At 37.9% G+C, this 22,500-nt stretch overlaps 2 protein-coding genes across 5 annotated transcripts in view; one reads left to right on the top strand and one right to left on the bottom strand.

Annotated features, from left to right (window-relative positions):
- LOC136835494 (peptidyl-prolyl cis-trans isomerase FKBP10-like) overlaps positions 1-13,689 on the top strand; it is a 16,434-nt gene extending 2,745 nt beyond the window's left edge. The window contains exons 2-6 of the mRNA XM_067099070.1: positions 3,844-4,050; positions 6,144-6,304; positions 9,253-9,493; positions 11,524-11,687; positions 13,479-13,689. Of these exons, the coding sequence (XP_066955171.1) occupies positions 3,844-4,050; positions 6,144-6,304; positions 9,253-9,493; positions 11,524-11,687; positions 13,479-13,522 (817 nt within the window). The 3' untranslated portion in view covers positions 13,523-13,689. The remainder of the gene's footprint in view (positions 1-3,843; positions 4,051-6,143; positions 6,305-9,252; positions 9,494-11,523; positions 11,688-13,478) is intronic.
- The window catches only part of bug (thioredoxin domain-containing protein bug), a 206,395-nt gene that overhangs the window by 49,673 nt on the left and 134,222 nt on the right, over positions 1-22,500 (bottom strand). The gene's annotated exons all lie outside the window — the stretch shown is intronic.

Raw genomic sequence — 22,500 nt, forward strand, 5'->3', positions numbered from 1 at the left:
AGGGCATCAGCAGCGATCTATGCCCTCTGGGCACGATAGCAAGAGACAAAAATCCTCCTAACTGTAATCGGTTCACGTCATCGCGTGGCCGTTTCTGGTGGGACGCCATGTGACTTAAATTATTCTGAAATTAGTTAATTTCTTGGCATTAAAGGAACGGTAAAACACCATCTCCTTACCTGTGCTATGTTTACTTAACTATTTATCGTTTTCAATTTGACGACGATTAATTCTTTGTCTTTTTTTGGGCCGTCAGACCCCTCTGACAAGAACCGCAGAATAGTACTTTGAATTTCCCCAGTTCGTAAAAGACAGTTATCTGCCATTTCGTAAAAGATACTTACCTGACATCAAAAGTGCATTTTACGACTATGATTTCGATCAACTCAAATCGTGAGTGAAAGTAAAAAGCTATGTGACTCTCCACTTGAAATGTTTTCTCTCTCTCTCTCTCTCTCTCTCTCTCTCTCTCTCTCTCTCTCTCTCTCTCTCTCTCTCTCTCTCATAGTACAGTCTTCATTTGCGGGAGGGACCGCAGCATACATTTCTATTCTGAAATGTACTCTCTCTCTCTCTCTCTTTGTACAGTCTTCATTTACAGGAGGGAACACAGCATACATTCGATTCTGAAAAGAAGTACTCTCTCTCTCTCTCTCTCTCTCTCTCTCTCTCTCTTTGTAGTCTTCATTTACAGGAGGGACCGCAGCATACATTCCCATTCTGAAAAATACTTTCAAGGTACACTCTCTCTCTCTCTCTCTTTCTCTCTCTCTCTCTCTCTCTCTCTCTCTTTGTAGTCTTCATTTACAGGAGGGGCCACAGCATACATTCCTATTCTGAAAAGTACTTCCAAGTCACATATAATAACACTTGACTCCTTGAACCTTAACTTTCCACTTTGCAGCGCAAAGTACTTCCGTGCAGCCAGTCACCTTTCTACGTCATTAAAAACAAGTTTTTTTCGCTTTAAGTTTCACCGATTGTTCACGGAGATTACGCATTGTTGTTTACAGGTAATCGCAGCCGGGTTGCGTTCATGTTGAAAAGAGGTACTGTCTCAAATGAATTTCTCTCTTTCTTATGAATATAAAATTAAGAAAAGATTTCGTGCATTGGAGTTTCACTTTGTGTTTCCAGCAGGCTTTCACTGAGTCCCCTTTCTCTCTCTCTCTCTCTCTCTCTCTCTCTCTCTCTCTCTCTCTCTCTCTCTCTCTCTCTCTCTCTGGTAAAGGTCTGAACTCACACGAATACTATGAAAACACTTTTTTCTTCATGATATTCCCGCAAGGGCGAACTGACACGTAATGTTTTTTTGTCTTTAATTTTTTTACGAATGTATGGGCGTAACAAACATTCCGCCCCCATTCCTTCCCCCCATCGTAAAATTACTCACACGCAAGAGAAAGCTGTATTACAGGAAACAACCGGATAATTTTCTGTCTTTTTTCTGGACAAGAATAAAACAGTAAATAGTAATGGATGGTCATGAATGAGGAAAACGGCACCGTTAATGGTTTACCTCCCGGGCAATTGTAGACTTGAAACGTTGACACGGAAAAGCGTGAGAGAGAAGAGAGAGAGAAGAAGAGAGAAAGAGAGAAGAGAGAAAGAGAAAGCATCCACTTGTGGTGGGTGAAATGATTTTGATATGAAGCAAGTAACTGCAGCTAATATATTTAAAGAACAGATGAAAGAAAGGGGGAAAAAGTAGTATCCGCTCTTATTTTATTTTGTTAACTTATCAAATTTGACAGCTTTCAAACGGTAGCATGTCTATAATAATGACAGCAACAATAAGCATGATCCCAGAACTTGGCCTGTTATTGAATGCTTTGGAAAGAATCAGTGGATTTTACTTATACATTTTTCTTCCAGCTGTAAACAATTACAGCGAAATCCGCAAAATCATATAGCAAAAGTCAGCCCTTTCTTATTCCTTAACAACACACAAACTCCCTCCTATCATCCTTACCATCTCTCATCATTCCTTTACTATTATCATTACGAACTTCCAAACAACAATAACAACAGCAGTGGCACAAATAATAATAATGACAATGCCAGTAATATGGATCGGGTTATGATGGATGTTACGGTGAGCAGAAGCTGCAGGGGAAAGATAATAGATTGAAAAAAAAAACAAAGTTCGGAATGGAATGTGGAATACGTGACGTACTTGAGAGTTGATTGGTGATACGGAAAGTTGCAAAGACTAGTGAAAGGGCTTCAGGGTGCTTTTAAGGTAGCAAGAGTAAGTTCATCAGTAGATGAAAGGATGAGTTGGTATGTTTGGTCGAAAATGGAAATGATTGACTCAAACAGGTATTTGAGAGGAAATATACGCTTGGCGGGAAAAGGTCCAGAAGAGAATCAGGGCTTGAAAGGTAACTAGAACTTCGCAAAAGTTAATGGCCATAAGGAGAATATCCAGGGATGCATTTCGTTAGAATGTAATTCTTTTCCGAGTAAGTGAAGCGTTGCTGTTGAATGTAAAAGACTTAAAAAAAATGGACTCTGACGAGTTGAACAATCTCCATGATAAAGTACAGGCTGATTTAGGGGTACTGAAAGGGTATGGAATGAAGAATATTTGGAGAAGTTAGGATGGTCCAGTGTGTGTTTAACTAAGAATTCAAAGGAGGAAAGGAAGACAGGGAGCTTGGGAAATAGAAACTTGTGGTTGTGGTAAAATGTTGGGCCATCAATATGCAATATTCAAGGCTGTATGAAGAGGCTGAACGACCACAAAAGTTTGCAACACAGGAGAAGAGTGAAAGGATTTAGCCTAAAATTCTTAGTAATTTTTTTATGGTAAACGGTTTGAGGCATTATAATCTAACTGATTTGCTTTTTTTTGTCACTAATAAAGTATTCATGCTAATTATTATTTTCATAAGCAAAATGCTTTCAAATTCCATATTCTAATTGCGTTCAAGAGAAAGGTAGTAACCAGTTCTGCCTGGTATCACCGACATGACAATTATTGTTCCATGACTCAAGGAAATGAAAAAAAAGGTATTCGAGAATTAGAAATAAAAGAGCAGAAACGTGCAAACCAGGAATAATGAAAACAACCCAGTGAATGTGAGGAAAGCTATTCCAGCGAATGAATATTCATAAGGCACGCGCCAGTGATTAGCTACAGCTATTAATTCGGAGCAACGTGATATGAAATTATTACCCATGATTCATCTTTCGGCACTAGTTCGTAAGTATGTCATTAGGTAATGAGACACTAAGGATGTAATTAACCACGTTATTTCCAGGTGTATGTGACTGAATCTTCAGCTATTCACCATCAGTTAGGGGAGAGAGATCAAAGTGGAGCTGTAGGTATTCGAAGATAAATTATAATTAAGCATTAATATGTTGACAATATTTTCGCTGTAGGGGCTTTGACAGTATAGAGATCGCCATGTTATTACGAAGCTCAGTGTAACACAAATTTATTCATAAAATACACTATGCCAATCTCATATGAAGAGCAACAGTATACAGATGATGAGGTCATCCGTGAAATCAACTCAAGTACTGAAGATAACATCGACTCATCACTGTGCATCTATATCCATAGTAATAATGACTAACATTTAAAAACAATTTATTTATCTCTTCAGCAGTAGTATTACTAGCAGCCCGCAAGAGAAAAGGATTATCACCACGAAAAAATACAATATACATTTTCACTGGAATGATTACAATGAGTACGGTCTCAACTTGGATGGCTGACAGCCAGACATTCTTCGCACTCGCGTCCTTGTGACTATCTGTGGGTAGTGGGGTTATGTGTAGCAACCTCATCTGAAAAGTAATGTTTTATCAAATTACTTCTATGTTTTGCAGAATGAGCTGCCAGAGGTTCTGGTGGAGTCTAGCGGCCGTTTTGGCCCTGTGGGCGTGTGCAGCTTGTGCCCAGGGCGCGGGTGAGGAAGAGTTGAAGGTCCAGGTACTGAGCAAGCCAGGATTGTGTGAGTTCGAGTCCGCGACGGGAGACAAAATCCAAGTGAAATATGTTGGAAGATTCACCAACGGAACTATCTTCGACCAGAGGTTAGTTTGAGATAATAATAATAATAATAATAATAATAATAATAATAATAATAATAATAATAATAATAATAATAATAATAATAATAATAATATGGAAGGAGTCCCTCTTTTAGAGCAGTGCTATTAAAAGCTATTGCTGTTTCTAACTTCATTTAGCTTGTAGAGGGTCTTCTCTCTTTAGAATAAATGCCGTTGAGACAATAATAATAATAATAATAATAATAATAATAATAATAATATATGAAGGCGAGCACCACAAAGATATACTTTTAACCCGGTTTAGCCTCCCTGAATTGTTCACAAATCAAAAACGCATAATGATAACTAACGCTATTCGGTGATCTGTGAAGTGGAAAAGAAATAATAATAATAATAATAATAATAATAATAATAATAATAATAATAATAATAATAATAATACCCTATATCACATATAAAGGTGAGGATCACAAAGATATACTTTTCAATTCGATTTGGGCTCCCTGAATTGTTCATTAATCAAAAACGCATAATGATAACTAAAGCTATTCGGAGATCTGTGAAGTGGAAAAGAACTGCGTAGATTTCCCTGTGATTATTACGGGCTTTCCCTTAGAGTAATCATCATAATATTAAGCTTCGTTACACGAGACTGCTGCGCCGTGAGATCGCGAGAAAAAAAAACGTAAAACGTAGATATAAAGAAAGTCGTGGGAATATATAACTTAAACACTGAATTTTCCCATGTAGGCGGCTAATTGGAATGACCCACGAAGGAGTTACGGAGATTTTAACGTGGGAAATTCTTTCTCAAATGAATTCAGCGAATTTTAATCTTGGCGAGTCTCGTATCTTATTTTCCTGGATCTATTGTTAAACCAGTTTAGTTTGACGTCTGTGTTAAAGATACCTTGCAGTTTTAAAGTTATGCTTAGGTCTATCTTTTTACAACAGATTGCCAATAATTTTTTCTCTGTTGCCTTTAAAAACCAATTTTATTATTTTGACGTTTGTGTCGAAAATACCTTGAAATTTCAAAATTATGTTTAGGTTATAATGATACTTCATAGGCATCACCTTGATAGTTGTGTTTATTGAGGTTGCCATCAATATTTCGCTGTTCCTGAATTTTAGCCTTAAATCTTGTCATACAGTATAACTCACCAGTACGCGGTTTCCTTTCATAAGAGATATAGACCTAGAAAAAAAAAACAAGAGCTAGTCACTACCACACTGATATTTTAATTGCTGAATCTTGAGTGAACCTTTCTTATAGGATGCTTTCACAAGATTAGCCGCTTCACTCACCCTAACAGGAGGTTCATCAACAGTAAACTGAACCCCCTTACATGAACTGCGCCAAACACCTCTATCTTGCATGCACTCACACTTACAAATTGCTGCAATTTCTTTACCCCTAGCAAAGTCAGTAGAGCATCATCTACACGCAAGCCGTTCCACATACCAATCATGGCTCATTTTCGTATGCACAAAATTTCACCTAAATTTCTCTGACTTATCTTATCACTCCATCCTTTAAAGATATCACACAGCCATGGAGACAACACACCCTTGTCTCAGACCCACTTCTACGCCAGGTTATTATTATCACGCTCCAATCTACATATTCAGCTACACTTTCCAACACACGCTACAATTTCATCATGAAAAAATTTAAACACTGCAGTCACTTACCTTCCATATATCTTTTACTTCCGTGTCTTTAACCCAGCCCCAATTTTCATTCACCCTGAAATGTAGGCAAAACCGACAAAATGTTACAGGCAAGGACGAGTGGAGAGCAAAACAGAAAGAGAACAAGTTGAGCAGAATTTTGTTATTTGACTTTTCTCCATCTCAGATTGGTAGGCTACTTCAATATATAAGCCATGCATGTGTGAGAGTATACGTGATCTACGCAGATCTAAATTTAGATTTTGAGTTCTATTAATATCAAACTATCTCCACCAAATGCTCGGCACAATCTAAGTTTGAATGCAGCAATTTATAGTTAAAGTCCTCTTTATCAACTTTGCTACAGTTTTATACCTGCAACTAAAGCTGATTGCCCATTAATACTTTAATCAAACTAATTCGCTTTTCTCCATGACCAGCGCGGAAGGCAAACCTTTCGAATTCCGACTTGGAGCCGGCCAGGTGATAATGGGTTGGGACAAAGGCCTCAACAGGATGTGCGTCGGAGAAAGAAGAAGACTGACTATTCCTTCTCACCTGGCTTACGGGGAGAAGGGAGCGGGAGGAGTCATTCCTCCAGGTAAGTGACCCCAATTCTCAATCTCTAATTAGTTGTACGAATATAGAATATAACAAATCCCACGACAAATTAAACGAAAACTTTAAAAAACGTTAACTCAAAGGAACTCAGTAAAATGTATAAACATGTGATGTTTCAAAACAAAATGGAATTGGGATTATAAAATTTAGGCCAGGTAATGTGCTTTGGGACCACTGAAATTATTTGACAATAATGATGAAAATAAGGAGAAGGTGGAAAGTAAGGTGGGAGAAAGACATTATGAACGGTGGTATAGCACAAGGAATGAAAGGGGTTGCAGCTACGGGCCGAAGGGACGCTACAAAGAGCCTTAAGTAATGCCTACAGTGTACCGCGTGAGGTGTACTGACGGAGCTACTCCCTACGGGAAAACAAAATTAAAAATAATACTATTTAATAAGCGTACTGGAATCTACTAGTATATATATTTTGGCACAAGCATATAAAGACTTTACATCAAGTAAACCGTCCATTTTAGTTTTTCTGAAAAGAAAACTATTGTGCCAACTTTGTTTGTCTGTCACACCTTTTCTGCACTTTTTTTCTTTCCAGCCCCTCAGATCTTACAAAAACTACTGAGGCTAGGGTTCAAATTTGTTATGTTGATCATCCACCTTCAATCATCAAGCATTTAATTGCACCCCTCTAGCCTCAGTAGTTTTTTATTTATTAAGGTTAAAGTTAGCCATAATCATACTTCTGGCAATGATAACTTTGAGCCACCGGCCAGCTAAGGATTTCATGGGCTGAGCTCATACAGCATTATACCGAGACCACCGAAAGATAGATCTATCCACGGTGGCCTTGATTATATGTAACGATGTACAGAAAACTCAGTGCGCCGAAGAAACTTCGGCCTTATCTTTACTGGTTGATGTTTAAAATGAAGCTGTGAAAATTAGCTATTTTTCTTTATTCAAAAATGTATGAAGAGAAGGTACAATTTCAGTTTATAAAACTCTATAAATAATGTATTTCTGGTTATCCCTTCAATACTGTCATGCAAGCACCTTAGGCGCGTGAGCATAATGCTTCGATGTCTTCAGGTGTTAAGAGGATTAGCCTTGACCTCTCAACTGACACGTACCTGAAGGCTTGACAGAGGAGAATGTGGGGAGGTTTTGGACTGCAGATTACAAGAACTGTCAGGTCAACTGACAGTTAAACTGAGTCTGTATGGTGGATCTTATGCCAATCAGACCACTGTATCGCGAGTCTTCACGAAGTTGACTCAGATTCAAAACACATTACATAAAAAGAGGATTAACAATCGTATAGTGTTATAGTGTAGCCAAGATTTCAGTAAATGGGGGCTTGCCGGGTCAGTGCAAAAATGTTGATCTGAGCAAATTCCGTTATGAACTGCTTCCAGGAAATTATTTACCTTATGTAAAAGCAACAGTTCAGTTTCTTCTTAAAACAATATACATAATATCTACAATAATATATTACAATGCGAAGAACATTGCCAATCTCTGTTCAGGTCAAGTATCTCAATCCATGACACACTTACTTATGCAAAAGAGTTATTCACCCTACCCTAATTACCATCAGTAATACAGACGAATAAAGAATGACAACCGATAAAGAAATTCCCATGTATGAATCGTTATAATGTCATTCTATAAAGATGTACGAAGGGTATGGATTTATTGAAGCTGTTGGAGGTTAGAATGGTATTTCTAAAACACATAGTAAACAAAAGTAAATGATTCGTATCCAAGTTTATATTATGGCAGAAAACTACCTATTGCGTCTTCCACACGTAGCCTCAATAAATCAAGAGCAGTCAATATACATTTATTTACCCCCTCCTTAAATGACGTCGCCAAGGAAGTGTAATTGGAACTTCAACTTCCAAATACCAGATAAAACTTCTCCTCTTGATTGCCACTTCGGGGGGACGTCAGCAATGAGCATTTTATAATGGAAAAAATAAAGACAATTATCGTACACTAAATGGTGCGATTTTGCCTCATTGTTCCTCCAAGGAGAACTTTTTCTGCAGCAAATGAGCAACAACTCCAAATTACAAACACCATTTGGAGGGAGCTTCCTGACATGCTGTGATGTGCGATCAGGATTATAAGGGTGGGGCAATTTTGTTCTCTCAGTATAGAGGATGTATGGTATGAAGTATGAAAAAAAAAATAATAAGAAGATTCTAAATAAAAGGAATTTAAAATTATATAATTTATGAAAGACAGTATACGAAAATTAGTCGATATGTAAACTTGTCTGTGTGAATAAGTCCAAAAATATCTGGTTATTAAGAAACTCAGCTCTAATTTTTCTATTCATTAGAAATTACTCACAAAAGGATAAGTGGGTTGAACCCATTGTGTTCTTGAAAGTCCTTAATGTTTTCTACCTTTCTTTTCATTACTTTTGAACTAGTCCCCCCGTAATTCAGTTGGATACAAATGGCACTCTTCTAAGCTAGGCACACCGCCTAAGAATAATTGAAAAGAAAGTCATAAAAATTATTAAACGGAAGACGGAAGAAAAACCACTCGTAGTGGTTAAAGCTTCTTTTCTCGGTAAGCATTACGAGAAAATAAACTACAAGCATCACTCTAGATGAGTTAAAATGGATTTCTGTAAACAAAGAAAAATTCTCATCTATAAGTACTACTCCGATCTGTAGAAAAAAAATTCAAACATTACTTTGAATATTTACTATAGATATCACTGAGCACGAAGAATATTTAAATGAGCGCAATATTCATTCCAGTAAACATCTATAGATGTCACTCAACACGATGAACAATTAACTGAGCCCAATATCACTCCAATAATTTAAGGTATATGCAAACATTACAAACAAGAACATTATAGACTCTACCTTGCTAAAACCTCCTTCATGCCTTTGGAAAACCTACACATAGACCCCGTATGCAAAACGTCTCAAACTTCCTTCGTTGCAGGAGCCACTCTGGTCTTCGAGGTGGAGCTGATCCAGATCCCGGACAAGGCCCTCTTGAGAAGCGAGGAACCCGAGAGGCGACCGCGACCGGATCCTGACGCGGCCAGGCCAGAGGACATCAAGGAACTGGTCAAGCAGACGCTGGTCAGGCCTCAGTCTTGTTCGCAGGTGGCCAAAAACGGCGACAGCGTCTCGGTCCACTACATGGGGCAGCTCACCAATCTCAAGACCTTCGACTCCAGGTAATTCTGTTGCACGGGTCTCCTCCATCTGCTTTTTCAGTGGTATCATACGCATGCCGGTGCCGTTACTAGTTAATATGGTAAGAATTTTCCCGTAAATGTAAAAAAAGACAGGTTTGCGTATGAATGTAAATATTCAGAATGACAAACAAGAAGTTCTCGGCTGGATAGATGGATAGCTGAGCAACTGTGTATTCATGTGCTCTGCAAACACCTGTAGACCCAACCACACATGCGGTGATAGCAGTAACATTTTTGCTATGACATTGGACTTCCTGTCAGCAAGGTTAGCACAAAGGTCATCCAGGGCCGCTCTGCGCATAGGCCACGCAGGTGGCTGCCTGGGGCGCAATATCTCTCTCCCCTTAGTTTATTGACGGCAGGATTTGAAACCTTGATGCCGTGTTTGAACTGTTTTCTTTAGCTACATTTTCAGCTTTTCTCCTTGTGAAAATTTTAAGAAAATTATTCTTGTAAGGGCGCCGAAGTTCAGCTTGCCCGGGGCGCCAGCAACCCTGAGGTCATCAGTAGAGATTTGGGCATGGATATATCAAAAGTAATGCCAAATACCCTACTGAAAAACAGAAGGTAATACACACACATTGTATATATATATATATATATATATATATATATATATATATATATATATATATATATATATATATATATATATATATATATATATAGGCAACAGTGAGGGTGCTACGCAAGATAGCTGCTGTTTCGCAGTTCTTGTTGTTGACAGATCTGTCAATGAGCTGATGCAGCCTGTGACACAGGAAAGTTCTCTGCATTGTGGAACGGCGAAAGTTGCACTAGTCAACAGAGTTGCGAGACCCAGAACTATTGTACGAAGCGATCGTCAATGACGGGAGGTAATTAAGGTGTTCTGTTACAGAGATGCAAACCACTAGCGGGGGGCACCTGGCCACGTGGCCCCCCCCCTATGAAAAATAATGACAAAATAATTATGTGTATATATAAATATATATATATACATGTATATATTTATATGTATAAATACACAAATACATATATATATATGTATATACATGCACACATATATTTATGTATGTATAATATGAAAATTGGTAGGTCCCCCATGAAATTTTTCTGGATCCGCTAGTGATGCAAACACACGATTTATTTTTAATTTTGCCTTCCAAAATCCTAGTGTCGCTAATGTCACCTCTCTTATGAGACAATCTGACAATAGACACAAGAATGGTTAGTTTCCCTTATGACTTAGGCTTTAGTACCAATCAAAGGGCACACGATTTTAAGATCTTAATGCGATAATATCAGCACAAGATTTTAAGATCTTAATGCGATAATATCAGCACAAGATTTTATCATCTAATATGCACAGGAAAGATCTTAATGCGATAATATCATCTAAGTGGAAAAAACAGCTCATGAGGACACTTGAACAGTTAACAGAGATACAAGGTCACAAACAATCTAAGTAAACAGGCAAACACAGAGCTAAAAAGGAAACTTGAAGAGTTAACATAGATAAAAGTCCACAAACAATCGAAATAAACAGGCAAACACAGGCAAACAACAAGAGTTGTACTAAACCGTAATGAATTCTTTGCAAACAACAACAGAGGCGACATGATTCAACAAAAACTCTGTAACAGAGAAAGAGAGAGAGAGAGAGAGAGAGAGAGAGAGAGAGAGAGAGAGAGAGAGAGAGAGAGAGAGAAACTTCACTGCATAAAGGCATATCACCTAAACATATTTCAAAGTTGACAATCAATGGCAGTGTGACAAAGAGTCAGTGATTGCAAAGTCTGTACAATCTAAGAAACTCTGTACTCACACACACATATATATATACACACATTTATATATATCCAGCTTGCACAAAGAATAGTCATACGAATTTAACATTTTATTTCTATCTAAATTAACTAGTAACAGGCAAATGACAGTTTAATAACATGCGAGTCAAAATGAGAATGTCAGTAATTAGAGCCAAAATACTTATGACAGCGTTATCTTCATCCCCTTTCTTTTTTCAGCCTGTCAAGAGATGAACCTTTCGTCTTCACCCTGGGTGAAGGTCAGGTCATACCCGGCTGGGACCAAGGAATAGTGGGCATGTGTGTTGGAGAGAGCCGTCGGCTGATCATCCCTCCTGATTTGGCTTATGGAGCGTCAGGTGTTGGCGATGTCATCCCACCAAGTGAGTAATCAGGAACTAGGCCTATTATTATTATTATTATTATTATTATTATTATTATTATTATTATTATTATTATTATTATTCAGTATTTTGTAATCAGTTTTTTTTTTTAGATTTTCAGACCAATGATGTCAGAGTTGAGTAGGCAAAGCTCCATGTATAAGTATATGTAAACTGGAATTTGAATAAAAAATTTAGGCCAAAGGCCATGAGGTCATTCAGCGCTGAAAATAACGTTTAAACAAATTGTTAGGAGAGGGTGCAAAGTAAGATGGAAGAAAGGGAATATGAACGGAGGTATAGTAAAAGGGACGAAAGGGGTTGCAACTAGGGGCCGGAGGGACGCTGCAAAGAACCGTAAGTAATTCCTACAGTAAGTATATGTAAACAGCAAAAATATTGTGGATTTATTTCTTCATTCAATTTCTAACGATATTATGAGACCTTAAATTTATTATTATTATTATTATTATTATTATTATTATTATTATTATTATTATTATTATTATTAACTTCGACAAGGAGGTTACGTGTCACCTATTATCATCATTACTATCATTACTGTTATTATTTTTATTATCATTATTTCTCTGAATGCGTAAACATTCATACAAAACAAGCCTCAAAGGCCATAACTTGTAGAGAAGGCTTACACAGAACAGATTATCTATACGTGTGAGAAAGTCAGATAAATGATTAAATACCCCAATAAATAATACACACACATGAATGATTAATAGGCAAAGTTTTTACAAAATTATTTTGCTGAAAAATAAATGCACGATTAGATTGATTTGTTTCATTGTCGGTTTGTTTAAAGGTTTCACAAAACGCCGAATGGATTTTTACGAAAATCTGACTGAAGGTTGGTCTCGCGACTAGTAACAAATTATAATTTGGGAGAGATGGGAAAGTAACTTTTGGGGAGAATGCGAGGAGAAAGGTTGGGAAAGCGAAGGAGTGGGACTGTTCGGCCTTGGCGGAGATTTGCGGTCCCCAAAGGATCTTCGTAGGTAGTACAGTAGGCCCTGTTAATACATCTTGATACTTAGATATTTACCTTGTTTTTTAATATTTTAGAAGTAATAATTTATGTGTCAAAATCATAAATAGACTAGTTTCCAATGGAAATAATCTTATGGCAAAAATCTGATTTTATCAAATAAAAGAAATAATTATAAAAATTCAAAGAACTATTATAACTACAGTTACATGTTACATGCCCACACAACGAAAGGCTGAATACTCACAAGATGTTATACGTAAAGTACTCACAATAGAAACTGTTACTTGCTCGCAGGAAGAAGTAAGCTAGTTGGTCATACTACAATGCGTCAATTAGTTAAAAGGGCAAAACAAATTATATACATACATATACATAAATATATGTATATATATGCATATATATATATGGAGGTATGTGTAATATATATATATAATATATATATATATATATATATATATATATAAATACATACATATATATATATATATATACATATATATATATATATATATATATATATATATATACACACACATATATATCTGTGTGTGAGTGTGCGTGTCTTAATTTTATGGTAAACATAAACAACTGGAGCACCCAACGATACCAAACAACTGAACATCTAGAGAAGCATTTGTCTTTTTTCATATTTTTTTAAAGATGCTATCAAAATTAAATACCAACAACCTATTGACTGTCTCTTTGGCTTCAAACTCTTTTTAATGTCCCTGAAATATCGGAATTAAAGGAAATCTCCTTTATTTCTATTTTTCTTTCCTTTTCAGATGCAGTCTTGATTTTCTCAGTACAGCTTCTCAAGATCAACTGATGAGGACAGATAAAAATCAGAAGTGGCTTTTTCAAGCGTCTCCTGAGGATCTCCGCGTGGGCTGATGTTTTAACCTCGGTTACTTTTAGTTTGTTCTTTGTTGTCATTGTAATTTGTTAGTTGTTTTTTTTTATACTTTATGAAGTTTCAATAAAGCAGGAAAATGAGTCGTGTTTCTTTTGGGACTCGTGATAATTTTGGCAAATATATGAAATTGTTATATGATCGCTAAGGGTATGTGTAACACGTGGTTGTTTGTGACAGTTTCGTCACTTACACATATGTGACTTTTTTTTATACTCACAAATACTAGAACATAAATACCCCTTAATATCATGTTCACTTTATCTTGGGAATGCCTTACACAATGACATTCAATTTTCTAACAGCTATTAAAAATGAATACCAAAATGCATTCTTAAATGTATGGTTCTCGTAATTATACGTAATACACACACACACACGTATATACGTATATGTATACATACATATATATATATATATATATATATATATATATATATATATATATATATATATATATATATATATATATATATATATATAATATTGATTTTAAATCACGAAAAAGGTAAAAACATGATGATTATATGAACAAAGTAACAGCCACGTAGGAAAAGTGAAACACTTGAGATGCTAAGTACTTTCGTCCTGGTAATAAGACGAAAGTACTTGGCATCCCTGGGGAATTTGTGAAATGAGCAACTCGCTCAGGAGCATTAAATTTTTATCCCCGAAACAGTGATTCATCTACACTGTTTCGCTGTGTTTAGTACTAGTCCCTGGGAGGTTAAATGTATTTCGTCGCATTTAGTACTTACCCCTGGGAGATCAAATGTCCCTAAGTGCATTTGATCCCCCAAGGGCTAGCACTAAACACGGCGAAACACATTTGACCCCCAGGGGCTAGTACTAAACACGGCGAAACAGTGGTTCATCCACACTGTTTTGCCGTGTTTAATACTAGCCCTCATGGATCAAATATTCCGAAGAGAATTGGTCATTTCACAAATTCCCTGTAACACACACACACACACACACACACACACACACACACACACACATATATATATATATATATATATATATATATATATATATATATATATATTGTGCGCACGACCATGAGTATATGCTTATACAAAATTGTATAAACATTATATTTCTGGCTTTACCAAAGTCTGCGTAAGACTTGGGTAATTACTTAAACACAAGAAGCCCCCCCCCGACCCCACACTTCAAACCCAATGTCGAATATTAACTCAGGTTAACGTAGGAAATTAAGTTGAATGGCGCGCGTAATCCGAGAGTCTCATGGTAAGAAACTTAGTTTTCAAAAATAGTAAGGCTGCCATTTCCTCCCGGAGAGGATGACGGTATCAAAGTGCTCTCAGTCAGAGGAGAATTGGACATACTTACGAAGCTGCTTGGAGGATTCGGAGCTTCCATCACGAAACGGATAATTAAATCATTAGAAAAGACTTTATAAGAACATTTTTGTAAATAAAAACAAGTAAAAATGCGCCGAAGTTTCTTCAGCGCAATCGAGATTTCTGTACATCGTATAATCAAAGCCACCGAAAACAGATCTATCTTTCGGTGGTCTCGGTATAGTGCTGTACGAGCCGCAACCCATGAAACTTTAAACACGGGTCCGTGGTGGCCCGGCCTATATCGTTGCCAGATGCGCGATTATGGCAAAATTTTACCTTAAATAAAATGAAAACTACTGAGGTTAGAGGGCTGCAATTTCGTATGTTTGATGATTGGAGGGTGGATGATCAGCATACCAATTTGCAGCCCTCTAGCCTCAGTAGTTATTAAGATCTGAGGGCGGACAGAAAGTGCGGACGGACAGACAAATAGCCATCGCAATAGTTTTCTTTTACGGATAACTACAAATGTCTAATTCTAATTAACTTGGTACACCTTGGAGAATGCTGTAGTTCAATTCAGAGGCTGTGGAAACCTATGCAAAAAAAAAAAAAAAAAAAAAAAAACTGTAATCCGGACATTGGATGAAATAGGGATGCTGACTCTTTGCGGACCGAGCAGAACTCACGATACAGAGACAAAGGAAGACTGGAAATTCCTTCTTGAAATGTAGCTTACGGAAGACTGCCGAGGATGTCATTTTCCGAAGACGGTTTAATTTCCAATTACCATTAAAATCATTACCATTTCTGGCAACTTTGTCTGGGAGATGAATGATCTGAGATAGAAGCCTTGAAGCTGGTGACATTAACAAAAGTACACTTTCTGACACTTCCTAGAACACTGGAAACCCTGGATAGATTATGTCTAAACATATCTGTTTGGCCCTACATGAAAAGATCGTTTAGGATCAGAGATAAAGAAAAATGTCAATAATCAGAATCACTGAGCAGAAAGTTGTCGATGCACAGACTCTTTGGAAGGCAGAGTACTGAACGACATCGGATACCTAATCATAAACAGTTCAGTGTAACAACTATACAACCTAACAAAACCTGGGTCTCTGTTATTGTCTATAGGCACTGTATTTGCCTATATGGAAGTGCAAGTAAGTGCAGAAATGAGATGAATATCTGCATGTCTGGTTTTCGAGACCAAAAACTTTGTGAATAATAAAATACTGGAACAACAAAGTTTCTAGCCTCTATCGCAATCGACATGATAGGTCTAAGATCATTATGAGTTCAACTCACCACACGAAGTCTATAAGGTAATTGAAAAAAATGTCAGAAGTTTATAAGATAATTAAAGAGAATTTCTGGCTTAACCATGCAAATGAAGCACTAAAACAAACTTGAATTTGTATGGGCCATACAAAATGCCATCAGGAGTACCTAATGATTTTAATTGCTCAACTAGGTATTGATAACTGAGCAAAGTCTAGGTTCAAGGTACTCATAAAAGAACTTCGTGAGGTCTATAACACAAACTCATTTCTTTTTTCAAACGAAAAACACCTTTCACCGAATATGATAAAATTCAGTGAGTTTAGTGGATAGTACCCAAGGCATTACAAAAATAAGCGAAAAATACCTTATGAACCTTTATCTCAACTGCTATGTTCTTACAAGGTTCCTGAAACGAAAAACAGATTGGGCGAGAAGTGGCTCAAGATAGCAATTATCAGGGAGAACTTTAACCAAAGGCCGTCACTCCAAAACCTTTGTTGATTTACTTGATTTTTCGTCATTAAAAGCTTAAAGGTCGCTAGTGGGCAACAGAGGAAAGGAACAGGTCACCGCACTTGTGGATAACGTTCTTGAGACCGAACATAAGCATGTCATATGATCAGCGCTCCTCTCTTACGTGATACCTGGGTAGGCCTATGAGAAGCAAAGGATATTGATGGCACACCAAGTATACATATGCATTCCTCCGAATGCCCACCCCATAGCTCTTATGACAGGAAAGTCGTATGCCAGAGAAAATTTACCAAGATCTGACCGAAATTTTAACAAGAGACCACCAACGTTAAAAGGGAGACAAATAAGTTAGATGCAATGATGGAGGATTCCGAAAATTCTGGTATTTGAAAACGGAGCTATTAAACTTCTGGATGTTAAACTTAATATCTTGCTTGGCATGGTCGTCAACAGATCGCCTGCCCATAGCAGATCATTTATCCGAAATTTGAATTTTTGCTGTGATGTGACGAGTGTAATTTCTAGGCGTATGATTGAATTCCTTCGTGGCTGAGACATGCTGATGATTGTACGAGTTTGTCTAGAGATATTGCCCATAAAGACTTTTTTAATGACTGTGGCAATGAACTGATATAATGAGATGTGCTGATGTCCCCAATAGCCAGTCAAAAGCACAAGAGCTTCTTTAATGGCATGATGTAAAGGTAACCTAAACAAGGTATCGACGACTGGTAACAAAAGTTATTAAATTTTATGAAGTGAAACATCTGCCAACAACTCTTTCGTAATGACGATTGTTGTGTGAAACAATAATAAACAAACGAACATCTCGTTGTGGAAAAGTTCCGTTCCTGCATGTATTCATTCACTCAAGAAAAAAGCGTACTAATTTGCGATACAAAAGTTCGTTTTTCCTCTATGTTCTGTTGCTAGTAAAAGCATCTGTACACATGGGTGCAAAAACTAAGGTAGCGTTTTAAATCGTTTAAAACAAGCAATGATGAAAAGGGCCTTTAAAAACTTCAAATAATGCTACTTTTAAGCATAGGTTTTATTCCTTCTCTTCTCCCGCTTCACCCCCTTTTCTTTTTTTTCTTTTTTTTCAGATCGTGGGCGAGAAAATAAGAAGACAAAAGATGAAAAAAAAGAATGTAAGGGGATATCGAGTACCCTTTTGGCCCTCTCCGTAATACCCATCCCTGTTCCCCCCTTCCAGTAACAGACAGATGATGGGGGAAGGGGGTTCTAGGTAGGTAGGGGAAGGATGGATGGAGGGAGGGAGAGAGGGAAGGGGAGGAGGAGGAGATCCCGGCGGAGGCCATCCATCCCGGCGACCCGCCAACCCGGCCTTATTTATTCCTGATATGATTAGCAAGTTAGTTAATTAATGTGTTTTGGGCTGCGGCGGCATCGTGTCCCTGTAATAGGCGAGTGGGGCTCCCCGTCTTTTCATATCTCCTCCTTAAATGAAGGATTAAAATCTATTAAACTCAAACTTCTGAACGAGCGTAGGCAAAGTTCCAACCTCTCCTGCCCTCGCTCTTTATAGCGGCTCGGTTCGCCTCCTTGTCCTGGCGTGGCGGTTCTGACTGAACCGCAGTGACGTTGACGGACCGCCGTAGTGGCCAACGAGCGGTTCAACCGTCGTCAGTCCGTGCAGGATAATGCCGGCGGCATACGGCGGTTCGCTTTAGCGAGGTTTGGCGCCATTTTGCCCCGGATCACATCTAAACCACTTGTCCCGATGCGGGAATGATAAGTAACAAGCTTCAATCTCTCTTCCCCGGGCAAAAGTTTTCATATTAATTCTCTTTAATTAAGCTTCAAGAAGTGGCCTAGGTGAATAATGTCCCGCAAATCCGTGTAACTTTCTTAATCTACTTTGCGAGGGAAAACTTCGAGATTTTTCTTAATAATTGGTTTTGAGGAAGAGAGAGAGAGAGAGTTTAAAAATGAGGGAGAGAAAGAGCGAGGAGGAGATTGTCACCGTTAGAAAACCTAGATGTCATTCTGATAACTTTGAGCAAAGTTTGTAATTATTTGTAACCTGGTGGAAGATTTTCAGGATTACGTCAATGAAATATGAGGATAGGCGAAGTCATCCCGGCGCTCCCAACTTTATACGAGAGAAAATCGAAAGATAGGAAGGGTTTTTTTTCTCTCTTCTCTCCCTCTCTTACTTCAGTTCCTCTCGCTTTTCTGGTCGTCTTTCTCATCGTCATTTTCCTTCTTCCGCCGGAAGTTTTTGTTCGCTTTTGTCTGTCACGTCTTGATCGTTTTTAGGACTGAAAGGGGTTCAGTCATATACAGTACACGTATTTTCTTGTCATACACGAGAACACGCGCTAATATATACACAGGGTGCTGTATGTATGGGTACAGACAAAAATGAAAGCAGCACACACACACGTACACACACACACATTTTATATATATATATATATATATATATATATATATATACTGTATATACATATACATATATTAATCTCATAACATTTCCTAAAAAGCAGTTTTATCATGATTGTACAATTATAGCTAAAAAAAAAAAATCTTGAGGCTAAAATCAATCTTAAAGCTTCCCAGATTTTCCCAGTACGAATTTGGTGGTAGTAGAGACTACTAAGCTAAGGGATATCCCTCGTTAATTCAGTGGTAATCAAGTATAAACAAGTAAAAAATGAGCCAAAGTTTCTTCGACACAATCGAGTTTTCTGTACGTCGTATAATAAATGCCACTGAAAATAGATCTATCTTTCGATGGTCTCTGTATAATGCTGTATGAGTCGCGGCCTATGAAACTTTAACCACGGCCCGCTGGTGGCATGGCACATATCGTTGCCAGATGCAAGATTATGGCTAACTTTAACCTTAAATAAAATCACAACTACTGAGGCTAGAGGGATACAATTTGCTATGTTTGATGATTGGAGAGTGGATGATTAACATGCCAATTTGCAGCCCTCTAGCCTCAGTAGTTTTTAAGATCTGAGGGCGGACAGAAAAAGGTGCGGACAGACAAACAAAGTCGGCACAAAAGTTTTCTTTTCAGAAAACTAAAACGTACAGGGAATCCAAAGCACTAAAAAATTTTTACTGCGGGATTAATCGAACAGGGGTTTGCAATTTCATGCGGTGTGCGGATAATTTTCGGATGAACGAAATATAAAATTTAGGCCAAGCACTGTGACCTATGAGGTCATTCAGCGCTGAACGGTAAATTGAGAGTTGAAAGGTTTGAAAGGTGTAACAGGAGGGAGACCTCGCAGCTGCACTAAGAAACATTTGTCAGGAGAAGGTGGAAAGTCTGATGAAAGAAAGAGAATATGTTCGGAGGTACACAAAAGGAATCAAAAGGGTTGCAGCTACGGGCCGAGGGAAAACTGCAAAGAATCTTAAGTAATGCCTACAGTTTACCGCTGAGGTGCAATGATGGCGTTAACCCCTACTAGATAATTTTCGATGTTATGGTCTAAATCTCTCTTTTTAATTTTCAGAAAAGAAAACTATCGTGCCGGCTTTGTTTGTCCGTCCGCACTTTTTCTGTCCACTTTTTTCTGTCCGCTCTCAGATCTTAAAACTACTGGAGGCTGAGGCTGCAAATTGGTATGTTGGATCATCCACCTCTCCAATCATCAAACATAATTACTGCAGCCCTCTAGCCTGGGATTTTTCCTCTGGGTTTTTATTTTTTTAAGTTGTTAACCATAATCGTGCTTCTAACAACGCTATACGATGATAGCTACCACAGGACCGTGGTTAGATTTCAAGTGGGCTTGCTCATACAGCATTACCGAGACCACCCGGAATTCAGATCTATTCTTCGGTGGCCTGATCATACGCTGCAGCGGCAACATAACTCCATTCTTTTCGAAAATTCGGCGCATTTTTTACTTTTTTTTTAATTGCAGGCGGTGTCAGTTACGGGAATAAGATAAATGTAGTTACCATTTAACGGATAACGTTTTCTGAGCTTTGGAATTTAACATCACCTTTCTCGCCCCCCCCCAAAAAAAAAGAATTAGAAAACGCACTTACTAATGATCTCAAAATGACACCAGCCAGTCAGTCGTGCCATGCTCACCGCAGAATGACTATTTTCTGTCCCTGTTCGATTAAAAATCGATAGCTACCCGTTGCAATCTACTGTTGAAACTTCCGCCGCAAACGATGCTGACTCTGCCCATTATTGACTGCTGAACTCATTACCGCTTGTAACAATGGCACTTATTTATTTATTTATCTATTTATTTCTTCATTCATTATTTATTGCTTGTTGAAGAGACCACAAATACCAAAGCGGTTCAAACCTAAATGGGTTGTTATACATAAAATAAAGCATGAGGTCAGTGAGCTAAACTCATTTTGTTTTATTACCTGGCCTCTAAAACTGTAACCCCGCAGGGGGTTGGGTACCGTCAATGCACCTCATGCAGTGCAATGGAGCGTGCCAAGGTTCTTTGCAGCGTTCCTTCGGCCCCTACCTGCCAATCATGCTTTCATTCCCCCTTTACTGTACCTCCGTTCATATTACTCTTCCATCTACTCTCCACCTTCTCCTAATAATTGATTCATGAGTGCAGCTATGGGGTTTTCCTCCTGTTACACCTTTCAGACCTTTTCACTGTCAATTTCCGTTTCAGCGCGCCGAATGGCCTATTAGTTGCCCCAGCGCGCTTGGCATCGTAATGCCAAAGTCTATAAATCTATCTATCTATCCTTGAAAAGTTATTCAAAACCAGATAACTCCCAAGTCAATTTTTCAGTGACTGTGAAACGCTTTTGCTTGACATGTGACCAAATATATATTTTAACTTTTTAGTTTAATATTGTGTGCGAAACTTTCTGAAGGGTGAAACTTAACCCTTGCCATAGACCAACAATTAAATTATATTGAAGTTGAGAAGTCCTTTAAAATATGACAACGAAAAGAACTGGGGCATTTAAATGAAAACGGTATACAATACAAGTTAAGCAAGTAAAAAATGCGCCGAAGTTTCTTCGGCGCAATCGAGTCTTCTGTAAAGCCGCTACATCGTATAATCAAAGCCACCGAAAATAGCTTTATCTTTCGATGGTCTCGGTATAACGCTGTATGAGCCGCGGCCCACGAAAATTTAACCACGGACCTGTGGTGGCATGTCCTATAGCGTTGCCAGACGCGACCGTTGGGCTAACTTTAGCTGATAAAATAAAAACTACAGGGCTAGAGAACACGGTTGGTATGTTTGATGATTGGAGGCTGGATGATCAACACCCCACCTTCACAGCCCTCTAGCCTCATCTGCTTTATAACTTTCATGAGGGAGAACAGAAAAAGTGCGGACAGAAAAAAGTGCAGACTGACAGACAAAGCCATCTCAATAGTTTTCTTTTACAGGAAACTAAAATCCTAAAGATGACACAAGTCAAGACTCATTAAATAATTGTCATACAAATACATTACGACATTCAGAAAATAAACGAAAGGCTTCTCTTATAATAACTTAAAAAACAATGTTAATAATCGCTTCCTCAGTGAAACACGCGAAGAACTGTAAAGTATTCAGTTGCTTCAACTCATTTATGCTTCATACAGCAACAAGTAAGCGTGTTTGTTTATTCAGTTTTTTTTGAGAGATACACACAAGTGCAAAGTTGTATCCATATGCAAACCCCTAAAAATATAATGTACGTGTATATGCGAAGGTAACGGAAACTTGCAAGATTAACGCATGGATGAGTTAGATCTGAAAGGCCTTCGTAATTTAGGAAGTGAGACCACGCTTACAGAGCTCAAGATTTACCACATGTCGAACTGCTTTAATGCAGACACTACCT

This window comes from Macrobrachium rosenbergii, chromosome 55 (assembly GCF_040412425.1).
Source record: "Macrobrachium rosenbergii isolate ZJJX-2024 chromosome 55, ASM4041242v1, whole genome shotgun sequence".
In the NCBI taxonomy this organism is placed as follows: domain Eukaryota; kingdom Metazoa; phylum Arthropoda; class Malacostraca; order Decapoda; family Palaemonidae; genus Macrobrachium; species Macrobrachium rosenbergii.